This window comes from Pygocentrus nattereri, chromosome 5, assembly GCF_015220715.1.
Source record: "Pygocentrus nattereri isolate fPygNat1 chromosome 5, fPygNat1.pri, whole genome shotgun sequence".
Taxonomy (NCBI): Eukaryota; Metazoa; Chordata; class Actinopteri; order Characiformes; family Serrasalmidae; genus Pygocentrus; species Pygocentrus nattereri.
Window position 1 is genome coordinate 28031599 of NC_051215.1, and position 20009 is coordinate 28051607.

Genomic DNA, 20009 nt, shown 5'->3' on the forward strand with positions numbered 1-20009 from the left:
AATGCATACATTAGCTGTATGATGTTTCTTGCTGGTAATTTTTACTTTGGCTAATTTTACAAAATTTAATTTTAATTTAATTCCTAAGGATAAAAATAAAGAGAAAAAATACGAAAAGCTTTGGCCACAATACGGTGTGCATTTCTCATGACTGTTTCTGAGGGGCCCCCCAGCTGTAATGGGTAAACAACTGGGAAAAAAAACGACTTTGGTTGTGCATCTCATTGATAAATGCCTCAAAAAAAATCCCAGATCTAAAATAGCTGTACATTTTTATTTCACAATGCTTGATTTTTAAAACAGTTTGAGCGTCATTTGGACGCACAAAGCCTTTTTTTAATTAAACGGATGCGATTTTTTTTTTTTTTTACAGACGGCCAAGTTTTGATCGAACAGTAGGTTCGGGTTTTAAGTGTTTTATCCGCTTAGCGTAACGCGTTCAAACCCTACAGTATATTCTCTCGCGTTAGCAGCTTGGTAAATCACTAATTTATCAAAAAGTCCATTTGTTATTATTTTCGATCTCCGCTGTTTCTGATTGGCTCAGAGAGCGAAGGCGTCATTTCCTTCGAGGCATCGTCTCGAATGGCGGTGCAGGAAGGAAAGCCAGAGGAGTTTGATTGATCCGCAGCGCCGAGCTGGACTTTTATCTTCACCGGTCAATCTGGAATGCTGCGCTTAGCGTGCGAAAAACTATTCGCCCCCTAAGTTGTTCCTCGTAGGCGGCAGGAGCACGTTTAAACGAAAACGGCCGGCAGCATGTACCGAGGCGGTAGGCCGCACAGAGGCTCTTACCCCCCGTCTGGTCGCGGCTTCGCTCCCCGCGGTTCTTCTTCGTTCGCACGGCCGCCGTTCCGCAACGGAGTCCCCCACGGATACCGCGGACCCCCGGAGACCCACCGGCGCTCTCCGCCGAGGAGGAGGTACCCCTCCCCCGGAGGAAGAGGACCGGGGGACGGGCCTCCCCCCAGAGACTACGGACATGTAGGCTGGAAATATTTCACAGCTTTCTGGATGCTGTTTGATTACCTGCTGAAACAGTGCAGCGCTGTGCATGAAGTCCTGTTCATATCCGGGTGTCACAGAGAAGCTACACATCAGTTAGCAAAATAGCGAAGCTGAAGTCATCTTCATGTTCTCCAGCGTCTTTGTCCGAGTTTTCCCGGTCCACCTTAAATGGTCCAGCAGTTACTATTATGATGCCTGGGCGCCAGCATGTAAGTGCTGCACCATTTAAGGTGGAACGGGAACGTTCGAACACGAAACTGGCGACTGGGGAACTAAACGAAGCCTCTTCTCAAAACCACTGATTAAACTGTCATTGTCAGCTTTGATTTGTACCTGCATCAGTGTGTCGTCATTCAACGTCTGAAAAGCAGCAGTGCTGTCCACTGTGTAGTAAATGTATCAGAAAGCAGTGTAGGGTTGGACGAATTGAGGGAAAACATCAATTTGCATTTTTTCTAATATTGCAGCTGTGATTTGAATTGCAAATAATTTCTATAAAATTAGGGTTTAGGCTTGTTTCTTGCCAAGAACACCAGAATATCCACTTTCCCTGGCTTGAGGCTTAACTCCTGAATGTAGTTGTGCCAGAAAGCCAGTAAGTTGAGGTTGTGATGTCACAACACATGGGCCTCTGATTAGTCTAACCTATCTACAGGCAGTTCACAAGCACTGTGATATAAGATGAATAACCTGTGGCTCTCAGTCTTGGTTCTGGAGATGCCCTGCTCTTCATGATGTGGCATTTTGCCTGCTTAACACACCTACTTCTACTCTGTAAAGGTGGTCAGTGAACTGATTAGTTGCATCAGGTCTGTTAGAAGGAAAACACCAAAACGCGCAAACATGGATTTTCCAGGGCCTCTGTTTTAAAGATCACTTTTACCAAATTTGCAAAACTTCTGCTTCAGTTCAGTGAGAGATAAAAGTAATTTAGAGTGGTTTGCTGTGCAGTGGTTTAGTTTAGAGAAACAAAATGTGTCCTATTTCTTTATAGTGGTAGTATTTAGACCCATGGGTTGCAGCGTCTACAATGCAAATATAGTAATTTATTCCTCTACCAATGAACCTTCTTCAGATTGTTTGTATGTTGATCATGTTAAAACAGTGGTTAAGATGTAAACACTTTGTCAGGTGAAAATTCCTCTTTGTGTCCTGCTCCTGCACTGGATGTGGTGGATGTGCAGCCATTGTTTTGCTGTTGACTTGTATCTTTTTTTCTTTCTCTACAGAGATACACCCCCTCACCACCTCGAGGTGGGCTCCCTGTTGACCATAGTCTCATTATAACTGTGGGCAATGAGCTGACCCAGAGAGGAGGGCCGGAGATCCCCTATGCCAGGTGGACTGTTTTTCTGTATTTGTCCATGACAGCATGCCACTCTGATAGTTTCTGTGCGTGATGTTGCATGTACATCAAAAAAAGCCTTGAACAGGGACATAAGGGATTGGGATGATGTGGTGTGGCACAGCTGAAACTGTTTAGGACAGCAATGATAAGTGATTTCTGACGGTGTGTTGCAAACTGTTACCTATAAAAAATAACATTATTGTGTTACATCGCTAATAACAGTTGTAAGGGTCTTAAAATCTGAATTTATTTAATACTTTTATCTGTTTTATAAATGTTCATTATAAGGTATCAGAAATTGTTTGACATCCCATGAGAACAACTAATGCAGTTTATATGGTGCTTTTTGATGGGTTATGACAAGTAAATCATTGTTGGTGAATTTTTCTGATCAGTTTCATTTGGTATAGGAGAAAATTGTGTAATTTAGATGTTTCGCATTAGAGGACTTATTCGTTTTGTCATGTGTTTTTTTTTTTTTTTTTTTCTGTCACAGAGACTACTCCCCACGCCAGAGCTATGATGGCCCCGATGATCACAGCTCAAGAAAGCGGAGCCCCAGCCGTGGCCGGAGCAGGGGCTGGAGCCGCAGTCCTGACAGGATGCGCAGCAAGAGTCGACCAAGGAGCCGCAGCAGGAGCCGCAGTCCTGACAGGATGCGCAGCAAGAGTCGACCAAGGAGCCGCAGCAGGAGCCGCAGCCGTAGTCGTGGTCGTGCCGTGAGCCGCAGCAGGGCACTGAGCCGGGGGCGCAGCAAAAGCAGAGCACGAAGTAAGAGCAGAGCACGGAGCAAAAGCAAAGCAGGCAGCAGAAGTCGGAGCAGGAGCCGCAGCAGGGGCCGCAGCAGAGGAAGGGGTAAGAGCCGTCCGCACAGCCGGAGCTGCAGTCGGAGCAGGAGCCACAGTCGGAGCAGAAGCCGCAGCAGGGGAAGGAGCAGAGCCAGGAGCCGAGGGAGAAGTTCCAGCCGCAGTGGCAGCAGCAGCAGCAGCGGTGGCCACAGCAGCGGCAAAAAGAAACGTAGTGAAGACTTTAGCGAGCTCAAGATGGCACGGCGACGTAAAGAACTGGAGGACATGCTGTCGATGCCCACTAAATCCATCCTGAAGAAAAGAGTAGACTCCTCCGAGACGGATTCTCCCCTGTTAGTGCAGGTAGGTGTCACTTGGTATTGAGGGAATTAATTTATTGAGCTTGCGCCAAAACACATTCTGAGGTAAAAAACTACATTTGCCAAACCAGTTGTTTAGGTAGTATTGTCACCGTTTTGGTTGCAAAACATTTTTAAAAATTCCCCTTTTTTTGACATGACATTGATTTGCTGTGTAAACATTTTTAAGGGTTCCAACAACAGTTAATGAGACCGTGGTTTATAGGTATGGGTTTCAAGACCCAATACTAAATTGGCTACTGAAATGTTGACAAGCTCCTGGACAAAGAAAATGCATTTTGCATAGCTTGCATTTTCACATGGTCGGTGCTCATTTGGGTCAGCAGGAGTGATGAAATGCTTCATGTGAGGAAAGCGAAATTTCCATGTTCAGTGTGAAAGCAGCTTAAAGCAAACAACCTCATGAAACACTTACAACATTCTGTGAATATGAAGCAGTGCAGTATGTTTGCTTTAGCAAAGCAAGTTGTTGCTCCATGTTGCTCCATTTAAGGTGGAATGGGGAAAATTCTAACCAGAAGTTGGCTGATACAAAGCCAACTGTGGCATCTGTTTAAAATGCAGATAAGGGAGTTTGATAGTCTGAATGTCCAGAACATTACAAGTCATTTGAATATTCTTAAAGCTTAAATCGGCTTTTTAGAGGAAGTTGTAATACTAAGTTGAGCTGTATAAATTTTTATATATAATATATATATATATATATATATATATATATATATATATATATATATATATATATATATATATATATATATATATATAGATATATATATATAAAAAACACTAGTGAGCACAGTATGAATTCCTAAATTTGCTGGTCCTAAGATTAAACTTTCTGACAGCCAGGGCTAACTAATTTTGTATTGGCTATGGTGGGTAACATTTTCAACTAGGGAGATGACCCCACACTTTTCACATCTTTTCATGACATTATTCATCCTTTCCCCACAGCTTTTAATGTCATGTTTGTTTTTACACCAAATTGTGGAGAGTAGTATCAGTGAAATCCTAATGATGCCCATTTCTGAGTGTTAAATCTTGATCAAATTCACCACCTAGTCCATACAGTGTATGTGTGTAAAGTAAACTAAGCTGCCAAAAAGCCTGTTTTGAATTCACCTTCAATTGAGACATTGCAACCATCGCACCATGTGCAGTATGTATTTATAATAGCCCAGTAATATGAAAATTGAGTCATGGGTGTCCTTGATACATAAAAATACCCAAGCATAAGTGGATTTCTGGAGAGAAAAATTTAAATACCAGGAAAATGTATAATAATTTTTTATTGTTGTTGTTGTTGTTGTTGTTGTTGTTGTTAATGATAATGATGATGATAATAATAATAATAATAATAGGTCTAATAATCTAATAATAGAATGTAATCTACAGAGAAAATTATTCAAAGGCAGGCCCATTTGTAATAGATATTTGTTAGTCCTACTTTCCAAGAATCTACTTATTGAACTTGAAGTTGATGCAAAAAGCAACAGTAAAAATACAGTAATGAATACACAGACACAAAATGTTTTTAAAAGAAAGTAGAAAAAGTACCAACCCAAACTGTAAATTGCTGCTGTTGGAAGAAAACCTTCTCTCCGTTTTTGTCATTTCCAGCTGACCTTTACAATGTACTCCAAACATGCTTGTAAAAAAACCTATTTCCATTAACTTCCATTCAAAACTAGGAACGTGGGCTCCCGAGTGGCGCAACCGTCATCAGGAGATTGCAAGCTCGATCTCTGGTGATGCTTCAGCCGGGAGTCCTAGAGAGAACAATTGGCCTCGCTCTCTCTGGGTGGGTAGGATGGCCTTCTCCCCCCCCCATCACTCAACACAGTGCTAGTCATCGCAAGCATCTGTTAGCTGACATAACAGATCTGGTGGTTGGCGCTTTCCTCCGAGCACGTTCAGCTGTCCAGTGACTTTGCGTGAGCCGCAGTTCGAAAAGATGTGGTTGCTTCACAGGTCTCCCTTCACTCTCCTAGCATTGATGGCATTGTGTGACTGGGGGAGTCATAACTAAGGGGTGGAATTGGAGACGATTAAAATTGGGGGAAAAACTGGATTAAAAATAAAAATAAAAAAAAAACACTTTTTTCCTTCTATAAAATTAATATTTTGGACATACAAGGTTGTCTTCCAAGAGCAGCGAAAAGCAAAAAAAAAAAGCAGTGAGAATAAAAACGTACATTATGAAAAAGAATAACTAAATACATGAAGTACAATGATTTCTGACTCCAAAAGATGAGTCAGTCCAATGTACTTGTGAGTCCCAGACCTTGTGGAATGTCCATATCAAACCATTAATTACACATCAATGTTTCTCCAGATTCACAACACTGGGGATCTTTAAAACGTAATGTGTGAGAGCGAGTTAGAGATTTCCATTTGATTAATATTTATCATCTATTGAGGAGACTGATAGAATCAGCACCCAAAGATGAAAGAGACACTAATGAGGGAATCGCATCAAACAAGGCAATCGTGGCATTGAGCTTAATGGATTTCCCGATTGTATCTGTTAACCATTCAAATATTTCTGTCTAGCATTGAGTTCAAAGAGGGTTAATAATCAAAATGTGTGTACATAGTTTGCTGGTGTTTAACTTCTACTTAAACTGTAATACTTTGTGTTTCAGAATGCTGATTCTCCACAAGGAAACGTAGGCAGTGGCCTTTCACAAGAGGCAGAGCAGTTACTCAGTGCAATGACCAAAAACATGGACCCAGACGTACTAGCATCAATGCTTTCTCAAAGTTCCAATGCCAGTGCTCTTGAAGAGCTGATCAGCAAGCTTCAGCCTGCCAAAGAAAGTGGACACGACCTCCCTATCCCTCATGAGAGACCCGGCCAGGACAACACAGACCTCAGCCAGCTTCTCAACATGATGGCTGAAGTGGTGTCCCAACCACTGGACAAAAAGAAAAACTTTGTAGATATTGAAGATGAAGAGAAGTTTCTCTATGGGGATGAAGAGGAGGAGGCCAGTTTTCCAGTGACAGGGATGCCTAAAACTGGACAGAGCAGCTTGTTGGATGTCTATGGGGAGACCAGAGCTGATGATGTACTTTATAATGAAACGAAAGTAGGTGCAATTCAGCCACACGATGTGCAGAAGAATGATTATGGCACATCGGCTTATGTTCTTGGGCATCCTGAAGATTTGGTAAGCCATTCAAAAAGAGAGAGCAAGCATCGAGACAAGCACTATCCTTCAGGCCGACCTGAAAAGAACCCTAATGAGGAACCTGGTACCTTAGCACCTGGTGTTGGGCCAAGTGATGCTAAGGTTAGGCAAGAAGTAGAGGAATATGAGAAAATACAGGACCTGCTCAAGACTATTGGGCTTGACCTAGGTGTGGCTGAAATCAGTAAGATGGCTGCAAGGACACAGGAGCGTCTCCATGGTAAGAATCCTGCAAAGAAGCCCCCTGCAGCACGCCGCCAGTTTGACAGGAAGCACAGAAGTCGCAGCAGGAGTTATAGCAGCAGCAGTAGTAGCAGCAGCCGGAGCCCCAGCAGCCACAGCCGCAGTCGTAGTCGAAGCAGCAGCCATGAGCGGACTCCAAGTCACAGCGGGAAGAGGTCAGTTCCTCCTGAAAAGCGATCTTCACGGTCAGTCAGTCAGAATCAGAAGGACGGCCGATCTGCCCCCAAATCTGGAGAAAGCCCTTGGACTAATGCAGGTCCTAAGCCTCCTGAAGTTGTTGGTCCGGGGACAAATCCATTCCCAACTCACCCTGGGCACCCAGCCCACCAGATGCCTCCATATCCACACCAGCACCCGCATGGGGTTATGCCTCCCAACTACCACCCCTCTGGCTTCGACCCTTATGGGAACTACATGCCATATATGCCCCAAGGATGGCCTATGTACCCACCCCCAGGCATGCCAGTGCCACCACAAAGTCCCATGGATGAATACAGCTCCCCTGCCACAGAGCGACCCTTCCTGAAAGTGATCGATACAAGTTCACATGAAAAGCAAGAGTCAGACAAAAAAGGTGAATAACATTTTTCCTTTTCTTTTTGGTAGCTAACCTGAGTGATTTTTTTTTTCTATGTTGTAAAGCCCCTCAATATTTTTTTTCTCTTAGGATCAAAAGTGGACCCAGTGCAAAGCATGAAAGGTTGTAGCAGCAGCAATCAGAGGAGGGTGATTGAAGAAAAGAATACAGCCAGCCAAAAACAAAAGGTAGCTTGTGGAAGTGACTGGTTATGCATTTATTTTTGTAAGCTGTGTTTTTGTTTTTTTGTTACTTAGAGAATGTTATTGGGCTTGTTTTGGCCAAGCACAATGTACAGGGGTATTACACTGATTTTTACGCTGATTATGTTCATCGTAAAGTTCACAGTGGTGGTGATGAGAACTAAAGGTCACACTGTATGCACAATTATACCCATTTTATTTACTGTCCAGAACATCAGTTTAACTTACCTGTGTCTTCTGAGTTTTATATGTAATGTTAATAGCGGTAAGTCTGAAAAAAGTATGTTTTCTTTGAGGACTATTTTGCCTTAACAGCCTTTATGTATCTCTCAGCGATGGATTAATTTAAAAATAAGTTAAAGACCTGCCCTCAAAACCATCATAAAAACAATGTATGTGGCATAAGGCTCCATATTTGTGACTATATCTTGTAATAACTTTCTGTGAGGGAACTTTTAAGGGCATTAAACACTTTAGACATGTGGTTCCTATCACCACCACTGTGAACAATTTTGAATCGGTAAAATTTCTCTAGAACTGAACAGTTCAGTCCACTCTGGGTTATTTTTCTTACTTAACCATTTAATAATTCAGAAATCTTTCAAACATTGGTGGAATTCCCTTTTAAGGCTAGTCCTTGATTTCATTGTCATTGCCTTTTAAAACTCATTTTAGCCTCATGACCAGTCTTAATCAATAGTATCATGTTTTTAGTGTGATTGTATTTAATACCCTAATTGCTTTAACCATTAAAAGTAGTAAGTTTTATGGCTAGTCTTATAGGCTATTTATTGGCTTCTGAAGCTCCCATGACCCACCCAAAGGAACTATGTGCACAAACATTTGCTTGCATTTGATATTTGACCATTCTGACCTGTTAATGTTCCTGATCTAAGTAATTGGCTGGTCCACTAGCTCAAGACCTCCATGCTACAGATGTACCATTGGCTAAGCAGATTACTGAGCATGCTGAAACATGGGTTGGCATCATTCTGTGTAAATACTAAATGCAATGTTATAATGGCTAGGTTATTGAAGAGCTTGAGAAGCTAAAAAGAGACAGAGAATCCCGATTGAAGAAGAAAGACAGTTTAATAAAGGAGCTGGAGACATTGCGCAAGCAACAAGGTATGTAATTGCTTTTACTAATGTTCCTCCATTAAAATAACATGATGGGTCGCAGAGGTTTAATGATGTCCGTTTGTCATTGCCTTGTGTGCTTTAGGGGAACTTCTAAGAAAGAAGCGAAGGGAGAAAGACGGACACAAGGACCCTGTGCTTATTGAGCTTGGTCAGCTTCAAGAAGACGTGATGGCCCAGATTTCCAAGCTGCGCGCTGAACATGAGGCAGCAGAGAAGAAGCATGAAGAACTGGTGAAGGTCGCTTCTATCCTGGGTTTGGATCACAGGAACCTCCGGGGCTCTGGGGACCGTGAGCAACCTCCCTCTCAGAGCAAGTCAAAAGAGATGACCAGAAGCCCAGAGAAATCTAAAGCGCCCTCAAACACTTCCACCACAAAGGTAGAATTCCTTATGCTGATACAGGATAGGCAGAGAGAGAAAGGGCCTTGGTAAAACTCTATCCTCTGCATTATCATTTAGCCTAAGCGGACAACTCTGTCTAATAATTGGTAATTAACCTCATGTCTTCTCATGAAAACTGTCGGGAAAAGCCACATAGAAACAAGGCCTTATGTAAGTAATAGAAATATAAAGTATTAGGAAAGCTCATGAGGTGTTCTCAGCCAGTTTTGTAATGGGTATTTTTTACTTTTTACTCCAGAAGCAAGTACTTACACATTTCTGTGAGTTGTCCATTAAGGCCTAGCAATTGAAATAAGCATCAGCGCCCACAGATAGGGAATCAGAATGCATGGTTTATTTCATTGTTACGCAACCCTAAGCTACATTTCAACCCAAAGATTTCATTGTCTTTGCTGAAGCCTATCAGGTAGTGAGTTGATGCTTGGTGGAGTCTGTGAAAACTAAAAATCATTATTGCATGTGTTTGTTTGTGTTTTTAGTATTTATTGTGTTTTGTTTTAAAATGCATGGAGGAAATAGAAAGATATTACTTTGTAATGAACATCTAAACATTACATCAGCAGAAACTGGTATTTAAACAAGCTTGTCAAATAGAAATGCATTTATTATTTGACACATTTAGTAAAATCTACCTCAGCTGCTACATTTCTGGAGGGCAGGAACGTTGCAAGGGAAATAAGGAGTATTCACTTCAATAAAGTATTATTTGGGTTGGCTTTGGAGTCCAGCATAGATTTAGGTGTGTTTTGAGCAGGAATCCAGTTCTCCAGGACTTGAGTTCCATTCCGGCGTGCTTAATAGATGCACTATGTAGAAGTTAGATATTTTCTACAAAGTTGCTCGGGAGCCTGGGCTTCTGAAACCTGCATGTTATTTAGTCACTCTTGCTGACAGATGACTTGTGGTGACTTAATTTTTTAAAAGAGAATAGATAAAAGATAAAACTTTTATTTTTTGGACCAACATTTGCCAGAGAGAGAGAGAGAGAGAGAGACACACACACACACGGAGAGTGTTGTTGTTTTGTTTTTGTTTTTTGTTTTTTACTCAAATCAAGCATAACCTTTGTTTTCAGTTTAGACTTTAGATTGGGCTGGACAGTTAGCTATATTGCAGTTTGTCTAAATAATCATAGCTAACATTGACTGATGATAAAGAGTTTAAAGGTGCACCAATGTTCCATTCTTATTTTGCGTTGGGACAACAGGTGATGCATTTTTTTATAATGACTACATTCCACCATCCATAAACAGAGCAAGTAGTATACCCCCAAAACATTAAGGAATATGCTTTAGATGAGTAGGATTCAAAAGCTGAAAATCAGTATAAATGTGTAGACTTACAGGTAGTCATCTTCCTACTGGTTTCTGGGTAAAGAGCTAGTTAATTTAAAATACAGATGGGCATTTTTTGCAATTCCAGTGTCCTCATTTTTAAACCAACAGTATTTGAATATGCCAGTAAGAAGTTCAGATGAAAGCTGGCATTACAAACAGAAATGTTTCAAAGCAAAACGTCATTTTTTTGGCCAGACTGGTGCGCTGCTCCGAGTTTGTGCATTGTGTGCCACTTGATGAGCAAAACTCTTAATCGCCTGCGTCATTTGATTTGAGACCTCTGCCCTAACCATGATTTTATGCATTGCAGGCTTCTAGTGATGGTGAGGCCTTCTTTTTAAGTACAACTACAACAGCGTGTTCAGCAGTATAGTGCATTTTGTTTCTTTTTTTTTTCTTCATGATTTGAAGCGTACGGCCAACATAAGAATTAAAGCGAAAACTCCTTTAAGTTTTGCGGTATGCAGCCAGCATAAAGGTGATTCAGCACTTAAGGAATTGGGTTGATTTACTGATTTCAATTTGTGTTTTAGGTGCATGTGGTTCAGCATACAGAGTGAAAACTTGTGTAACTTAGAAATTATAAATTAGTGATTGTTAATATTGTTTTCGAAATATTTTTTTCGAAATATAACTCACTGTTCCACTTAACATGAAACACATTATTAACGCGTTTCCTGACGTTCGTTTTACGTTACAGACTCTAAATATCACCTTCTATGTTTAAATAAGCTGATACCTAAAGTTTGAAAATTTGTGTATTTAAATAACCATGGCGATGGTTATTCAAGGGTAGATTGCAGGATCTGTAATACTTTAAGTATATGATGTTTCATTTCTGCATGATTTACCTGACTTGTTTCATTTACTGCAGTTCCAAAAAGAAAAAATGTAACTGATTGTTTTTCATCAAAATTCATCACAAATCTGCCATGAAACACTGGAGCTAGGAGTATATGGATGTCGGCATATGATGATGTTTATAATAAGAAAAAATCTAGTACAGAAAACGTTTCTGGAAAGTAGCAGAGTGAGTGTCCCATTCTCATGAAGTTGAGGCAGTGTGGATGTGACTGAATTGCAGTGATCTAGAAACTGCAAATGAGCTTATTTGTTTTTTGAAGCTCAACTACAGGAAAGCTAGGTTGAGTTAATGATACCATTTCAAATTCAGTAAGCTAGAGTTGTTTCATACAGTCATAGGATTCAACTGCATACACTATGTCCAAAAGTATCCAGACACACTAATTCTAATTAATTTCTAACTAGTGATCTCAGCTACTTAAAGGAGCACTCTGCAGTCAGTCGATTGCACAAGCACATGTCCTCTCAGTAGAAAAGCATTCTAATAGAGTAGAATTCTTTTGAGGAGCCGCATATGGTACTGTGTGGAGCTCCATCCAGTGATTAGTTCTGGATCACTCCAACTCATCTTCCAACATCAGTACCTGACCTCACTAATGCTCTTGTAGCTGAATGCAGTCGAATCCTCAGAGCAATGTTCCAACAGCTAGTGTAAAGACTTCATAGAAGAGCATAGGATGTTTATGCAACAAAGGGACAACACACTCTCTATTAATATGCTTGCTTTCAGTAGAAACACTGGATGCGCAGCTGTCTGCAAACTTTTGGACACATAGTATGTTTTGCTCGTCATCTGTGATCAAGATGATCTCGCGGTGTAATTAGCAAAATTGATCAATCACTTTTCATCATTTGGATGTCAAATTGAATTTTATTTAATACAATAACTTCTTTACACAGTAAAGGGTTTTAGGCATTTGTACGCAGCACCATGTTCCAGGTGCTCAAAATGAAAAATCCCAGTTATTTGTCAAAAGCGAGTAAAATTAGTTAGTCCATGAGTAACTCCATCTCAGCTGGAGCACAGATGGCCTAAATTGCAAAGGTAAGACTACTTTGTTGAACTTTTAGTAATTGGGATTCAGGATTTACTTTTTACATGATTTATTTATTTGGGATTTCTCTTTCAGTTGTAGGTGCCTTCATATCTTTATTTTCACTCTGCTTTCGGTTGATCTTGTCACTTTTTTCTAATGTGTAATTTGTCCCTCCTAAACGAATCTAGGTTACCAAGCCGTCGGCCACTCCAGCTAGTGCCCAGACTCCAGATACGTCAGCTGAGCTATTTGAGTACTATGATGCGGGAAACCACTGGTGCAAAAACTGCAACGTTACTAGTGGTTCCATGTTTGATTTTTTCACACACTTGCACAGCAAAACACATAGGAAGGTATGTGTGCCTTCTCTTTTAACCCTATGCAGGTACACACATCAATTTTATAAACTTTTGTTAAATCTGTGCAGTAGTTTATATTTACTCTACTGTTGTAAACTAAGAGACATTGCAAAATCAGTCATTTATTTTTGTCTTTGCTTTAAAGACCCTAGACCCTTATGACAGACCTTGGGCAACAAAGCCGGAGAGTGAAAAGAAACGCCACACAGGAGAACTGATTTCCAAACCAGCGAAAGGTAAAAGTGCATTTTTACTACCAGAGACCTGTGCTGACATCAAAAAAAATAAAAGTTTTTGTTTACAGTGTGTAGGTTAGTTATTTAAATATTATATGTATCGATGTGATGAAGTGCAACACAAATTTTATATATAAGTCTTAAGTTATTAGTGACTTGCATGGTTTTAAGATTTAAAAAAAAAAAAAATTTTTCTCTGAATCCAGGAACACAGCAAGTGTTATTATTTATTGCTTATTGTGTCTCTGGAGAAGACATTATGCCTTAATGTTTTTTTTTTCCCACCTGCAGGATCAGAGTTTTTGCTTCCTGTGAGAGGATTTTTTTGCCAGTTGTGTGAAGAGTTTTTTGGCGATCCTATTTGCGCAGAGGCCCATGTCACGTGCCATGCGCACAACGAGAAGTACAAGGTAATTTTTTTTAAAATGTCATAGATTCAGGTACAGATTGATTTTTTTTTTTTTTAATTTTTTTTTTATATGTGTTATTTATTTTATCTGTGGCAGGTTTCACAAACGTAATAAAACTTGTGGTACAAGTGGCAACGCAGCATCTCAGTAAGGCTGTTGCATGCGTCGAGTGAAAACAAGGGGAACTTGATACATTTGTAGCTGGGTAAAATTCAAATAGTCAAGTAAAATACAAGTACACCTAAGTGCCTAGTTAAATATGTTCAGAAACGACTTTTAATGCAGATATTTCAGCAATTAACAGTCACAGAATTATTTCCTCACACACAGCTCTAAATAGGTTTATTTATTCTACAGAAAAGTTCACTTTAAAACCTCCTTTTGCAGACTAGTCTAAGGATATTGATGGAGTTGACGTGTTAACATGTTGATGTGTGTAAACAATCTTGTAAGGACTCCAAATGATTTCGATTCCAGTCTGTGTTGGCCAAAAAAAAACAATTAGGTTTTATTGTTGTTCTTTAGGATCTTTTGCATATGCTCCATTATTTGCTGTGAAAAAAAACTAATGCAGTTTTGCAATTCAGATTATATTCAAGTTTTGAGCTTAACCACTGTGCATATGCTTTCAATATTGCTGGAAAGTTTGTTAGCTAACTTGTGTCTTACTTTTTTAGAAACAAATGTATGAGAATCCTCTCTATGAGCAAAGGAGGAACCTGGATCGCCAGGCTGGCATGGAGAGTGAAAAAAAGCAGGCTGATCACAAACGGAAGCGTGATGATTATGATGACACGCAAGATGACCAGAAAAAGTCCAAACTCAGCAAAGATGAGGGAAAGAAGTCCAAATGCAAGGATGGAGAAGAGGATAAGCCTAAATATAGCAAAGAAGGTGAACAAAAGGTGAAGTACATCAAAGAGGAAGAGAGCAAACCTAAATACAGGAAGGAGGAGGAGGAGCAAATGAAATCGAAGAAGGAAGAAGAGAAACAAAAATTCAAGAAGGAGGAGGATGAGCGAATTAAGTATAAAAAAGAAGAGGAGGAGAGGGCCAGACATGCTAGGGAAGCAGAAGAGAGGAACAAGTATAGAAAGGAAGAGGAAGACCGGTATCGACAGAGGAAAGAGGAGGAGGAGAGGTATAGAGCTGAGGAAGAGAGATCTAGGTACAGGGAAGAAAGTCGGTACAGGTACAGGGAAGATGACGACATGTATAGATACAGGAAAGATGATGAAAGGTCTAGGTATGGTAGAGAAGATGAAAAGAAATATAAATACAGCCGCGAAGCTGAGGAAGACAGGAGACCGAAATACAGGGAAGGTGATGGGGTAAAGTGGCCAAAATCTAAGTGGGAGGATGAAGATGAGGAGAGAACTAGACATGAGAAAAAGGAAGATAAATGGCAGCGCCAGAAAGATAAGGCTGATCGAGCCAAAGAGAGTTCTAAGACCTCGACGAAAGACACCAAGTCTGAGCCTGAGAAACCCAGTGAGCCTCCTAAGATCCTGTGTGGGCCCAGTCCAGCCATGCTGGCAAAACTTCGCAAAAAGAATGAGGAGGCTACTGGCCGTCCTGCCTTTGGAAAGTTCAGCTGGAAGAAGCCGGAAAAGACAGCGCTGGAGAGGGAAGCTGAAAGAATTGCAGCACAGTTCATAAAGGAAGATGAAGAGTGTGTTGCAGCTGCAGCAGCACAGGAGATCAACAAAGACCCTGAGGACCATGATGCATTTACCAAATCGGTGGCTGCTGCCAAGAGCATTGCCATCAAATTGTCTGGCAAGACGGTTCTTCCCCCTTCTCAAGAATGGGTGGCCTATAACCAAAACAAAAACCGCCCTAGTTTACCTCCTACTTCCAATATTCTGAGAAAGTCCAATGTCGGATTACAGAACAAACCAGCTCCTCTGAACACACCACCCTCAATTGGACCAGCCGCTGCCACAGTCAGCAAATCTCCTGGGCCTGCAATGAAAAACCAGCCCCAGAAAGAAGGTGTGCTCTCAGCAGATCTAATCTCCATGGCATTTGAAGGTCAAGAGGTGCAGTTGAAAACTCCAGGTGAGAACGTCTCAAGTTCTCCACCCACATCAAGCTCCTTAACGACTGCTTCTACGCCACCTCCAACAGTTACTTCTACGCCACCCCCAAAGGTTATTTCAGTACCACCCCCAACAGTTACTTCTATACCACCTCTAACAATTACTCCTATGCCTCCACCACCACTTACTTCTATGCCTCCACCACCACTTACTTCTATGCCGCCACCACCAATTACTTCTATGCCGCCACCACCACTAACTTCTATGCCGCCACCACCAACTTTTATCCCTCCTCCAACTGCTGCTTTCATGCCACCTCCAACTACTTTTTTGCCACCTCCAACATCTACTTTTTTGCCACCTCCAACAATTACTTCTGTGCCTCCTCCAGGATCCACAATGACGGAGGTTGAGGCTATCCAGCTGAAGGCACCTCCTGAATGTATAGTCAGCCTCGAATCTGATGTAGCTGCTCCTGGAGTACCTGAGGAGGAGCAGAACCTTACAGTAGTGGTCCGTCCTCCTCCTCAGCTTCAAATCAGTGCAAGTGACTCCTCTTTAAAATCAAACAAGCCTAAAAAAAGCCTTGCTGCAGCAAAAGCAAAAGATTTATTTGACATTTTCTACAGTGCCAGCAGCACTATGGCTAGCTCCAGTGTTGCCAGTGCTGCCAATAAGGCTGGCACAAAATCTAGCTCTAAAGCTAACTCTGCACAACAGGAAGATAAAGATTCAACAAAAAGTGAGAGCCCAAAGATTGGAAACTCAAAGTATAAAGAATCAGCTGCAGATAGAGAAACAAAATCTGAACCACTAGCTGTGGATAAAAGTTCTCTAGATGGGGAACCAGAGGTAGACAAAAGCTCTCTGTTTGAGGAACAGGTGGAAAAAGGGTTTCTGGGCAAGGAACCACAGGTGGATAGAGGCTCTCTGGATGAGGAACCACAGGTGGATAAGGGCTCTCTGGATGAGGAACCACAGGTGGATAAAGGCTCTCTGGATGAGGAACCACAGGTGGATAAGGGCTCACGGGTTGAGGAACCACAGGTGGATAACGGCTCTGTGGATGAGGAACCACAGGTGGATAACGGCTCCCTGGAGGAGGAGCCACATGTGGCTAAAGACTCAAAGGCTTTGGAGGTCTCAGAAAATGAAGAGAACAGTGAGAGTTTAGAAATGATTGTTAACAAGAATGAAGCAGATACTCTAGAACATGAGGCCTCCTCAGCAATCCTGGACAGCATTGAGATCATGGATACAAGTGACGACCTGGATGGGGATAATCAGGATGGGGAAAACCCTCTGGACTCTGAAGACGCTATAACCGTTTCGTTTTCCCCCCCACCAGGGTCTTTCACAGAGCAACTGAATTTGGACACATTTGAGTTCAATTTTGACTCTTTGTAAAGGACCTTCAGACAGTAGGTTTAGGGATGTGCATAAAACCTCTCTGTTTCTGTAACTTTTGATTTGTAAACATTTAATTTGCGTTGTTCAGTCGAGATATTTCACATCTTTTCTTAACCTTTTGGCAGGTAATGCCAGTGAAATGATGGACTGACACTCATTCTGAAGTGGGTGTTGGGAAGGAGATTCCACAGAAAGAATGAACACTTTCTCTTCAAGTAATGAACCATTAATACATGTAAAGTGTTACAGTATTTTTATTGTACATGGCTTTGAACATCCTGCTTTTTCCTTGCCTTGTTTGCAGCTGAAACAGTTCCTTTTTTAAAAAAAAAAAACAAAGGTAATGTAAAACATTTTTGTGTAGGTCCACTTTAAGTTCATGTCTAAACCATTCTGCCTGTTTCTTCCATTGAAGTAAATGAAAGATATTTTAATACAGGAGCCAGAGAGATCCAAGCTCCGAAGAGAAAAACGCTATGGAGGTCGGCATAAGATATTTTCTCTTCACAGCCCTTACCAGAAAGGAAGCAAGATCTACATATTGTACTTTACAAAACATCTTGAATATTAAGATGTTGGATATCATCCCCCAACCCCACTCCCCCAACCTTCCTAAGAAAAAAAAAAAAGACCTGACAGTGAAAGTGCTCCACCTGCCCTGTCTGACTCTGTAAATAATTGTTGTTCTGTAGTTGCTGGTATACAAGTTGTAGTTCAAATAAATTTCAGTGACCAAAATTTGTGTTTTTAATCATATCTGGATATTTACCGTTTATGTTAGTGTTTCCAGGACTGATATTTTTGTCAGGTGATGAAAAACTCAAGTATCTGATGAGTACAGCGTGTTGGAGCAAATAAAAATGCTGAAGTGTTGAGTCCAAGGATGCTCCAGGACTGGAACTAGGAAGCACTGATCTAGAAAATACATCTAGTAAATGCTGTCATCAGTGGTGGAAACAGACTTCAGTACACATCAATTATTCTATTTGTTGTGTCTGTTTTTATTTGTGTCCAAAAGTTTGAACCCTTGTTCAAACTTTTATCGGTTTTCTTAGTGAAAAGTAATGGTGACACATCTTCTACAGAGAATACACTTTAACATTTTTTCTTTTTTCATTTTAGTGTTTAGTTTCTATTTTCCTGACTTTAACATATTGGACAGGGGGGCACATTAAAATGTGCAGAAGTGTGTTCTCTAAATGTTGTGTTAACTTATTTTCACATAGAGAAACAACACAATTTCTCCAGGGTGCACAAACCTTTGCATACAACTGTAATACAACTCTATAAATAATTTTGCAGACTAACAGTTCGGTAATTTGCTGTACACCATTATCTGAAATTCATATATGATCATTAATCTCGGCTCTCAATGGACTTGAAAGCAGTGGGCTGTCCTGCTAACTTTGCCGTTGTTGGTAATGTCACTATTAATCTTTTGAAGGTATTTCAGCTTTTTTTAAAAAATATATTTACAATTGTGAAAGACAAGATCATTGTATACTTTACTGTCACTCGAATACAACATAGTTTTGTCTCATTTCCACCAGTGGGTGTTTTTTGCATAAATGCCTTTGAAAATAATTGAGTGGTTGGATTCTCAAACAGTAAATATTTGCGTTACACAGTAAGAGAACGACGAAGTGCTTCGGATCCCAAATATTGGTGCATTCAAAGGCTTTTCGTCATTGAAGAGGAATGAACTGGAGCCAAAAAGGTAAGTGCCCTTCTTTGAGTTACGCATACTGATTGTAAAAAATATCAAGACACTATTCTGTACATTTTGGGTTTATTCTGTTCCTGACCCTTATTTTGACCCTGTGTAAAATATCATTAATAGAGCTTACTTATGCTGCTGTTTACTGTTTGAGGAATTAAAATCTGATTTTCATTGCATCCTTGTTTTCGTTGTCTTGTGTAAATGCAGGTCCACACTAGGCACATACCATAAAAGAACACATGGAATGCAGGCCTACGCTGTATCTCTAGATGGTGCTACATTCACTTTTTCTCTGATTGACCAATGCCAAGACGTAAGCATGTAACTTGCAGTCTCCATACAATTCAGAAAAGATGCACTCAATGCAACTTGCACATGCATTATTTGTGGCATCTTAATTAGAGAAGCTAGAGATTAAACTGGAATAGTGCACTAAAGACTAGGTTTGGGTGTAGGCTACCATACCAAAGGCTGATTTTATAAATCAGTTTTAAGAATCTAAATATGCAACAGTCATGAGAGTTCAGACATCTTCAAATAATGTTTTTATAATTATTATTTTTGTTGTTGCTATACATAAATATGTGCTTCTAGGACTGGAATTAGGCACCACTTCTAAAGATTAGCCACTGTTGCCTATAACAGCATTTTGCTAATAAGAGATGTATGCCTAGTACATCTGTATTTCACTCTTAAAGTTGCTTATGTTGACCTGAAACAAACAAAGAGCCCATATAGTACATCTTTGTTCCTAATATCTTAAAAAAATCTAATGTATCTTATATACCAAAATCGGGTGTTGTTCTTTTTTACATGACCATTTTCCAACCTCTCTTTATCCCATAGATTTAAACAGGCTGTTTTTGTTACTGTGCCATTTAGACTTCTTTATGTAAATGATCTCTGTTCTGATTAGCTGCCATGTATCATGCTTCTTCTCATAGACAGTCTAGACTGAGACACTCCTTTTGACTTTAGCTTGAATGGGCATATGTATGTAAATGACATTGGCTTTTCATGACCTCACACGAACAGTGAATGTGAGACAGGCTGTTTTTGCAGCTTGATTTCCAAATATGGACTGTCTGGACAAGAAAGTGAGTGCCATGCTGTGAAACCTGAAACAGTGTTTACTGGGGTATAATGATTCTGAAACATGAAACTGCCATACACATGATTACACATGTAATAAAGCCCTTTTTACATTTCACAATTTACACTAGAACACGTATATTACAAAATTATTATTCTGTTTAAAGTTAGGATGAGCTGTATACCATGGTCTTTAGTCTTCCAAATAATCAAACC

The 20009-nt window shown here is 40.5% G+C and overlaps 1 protein-coding gene across 5 annotated transcripts; it reads left to right on the forward strand.

Moving 5' to 3' along the window:
* The first annotated feature begins 557 nt into the window (after positions 1 to 557).
* On the forward strand, positions 558 to 17719 carry znf318 (zinc finger protein 318). 5 transcript variants are annotated; one of them, XR_001857551.2, is made up of 13 exons: positions 558 to 984; positions 2238 to 2347; positions 2853 to 3507; positions 6170 to 7535; positions 7629 to 7726; positions 8770 to 8869; positions 8967 to 9262; positions 12713 to 12877; positions 13029 to 13119; positions 13411 to 13529; positions 14207 to 17196; positions 17286 to 17321; positions 17421 to 17719. XR_001857551.2 is itself a non-coding variant. In XM_017690673.2 (12 exons), the coding sequence occupies exons 1-11, from the start codon at positions 760 to 762 to the stop codon at positions 16976 to 16978; spliced, it is 5997 nt and encodes a 1998-aa protein (XP_017546162.1). In that variant the 5' UTR covers positions 558 to 759; the 3' UTR covers positions 16979 to 16992; positions 17107 to 17719. The 5 variants fall into 5 exon arrangements, 2 of the variants coding, with proteins under 2 accessions (XP_017546162.1, XP_017546161.1); XR_001857549.2 differs by having other exon boundaries at positions 14207 to 17321; XR_001857550.2 differs by having other exon boundaries at positions 17286 to 17719.
* The last annotated feature ends 2290 nt before the right edge of the window (positions 17720 to 20009 follow it).

Excerpts from the sequence above, each read along its gene's own strand:
- znf318 (XM_017690672.2), top strand. The coding sequence starts at position 760 with ATGTACCGAGGCGGTAGGCCGCACAGAGGCTCTTACCCCCCGTCTGGT. Across the intron at positions 3,508-6,169 it reads ATTCTCCCCTGTTAGTGCAG|AATGCTGATTCTCCACAAGG; the intron begins GTAGGTGTCACT and ends TTTGTGTTTCAG. Across the intron at positions 7,536-7,628 it reads GCAAGAGTCAGACAAAAAAG|GATCAAAAGTGGACCCAGTG; the intron begins GTGAATAACATT and ends TTTTTCTCTTAG.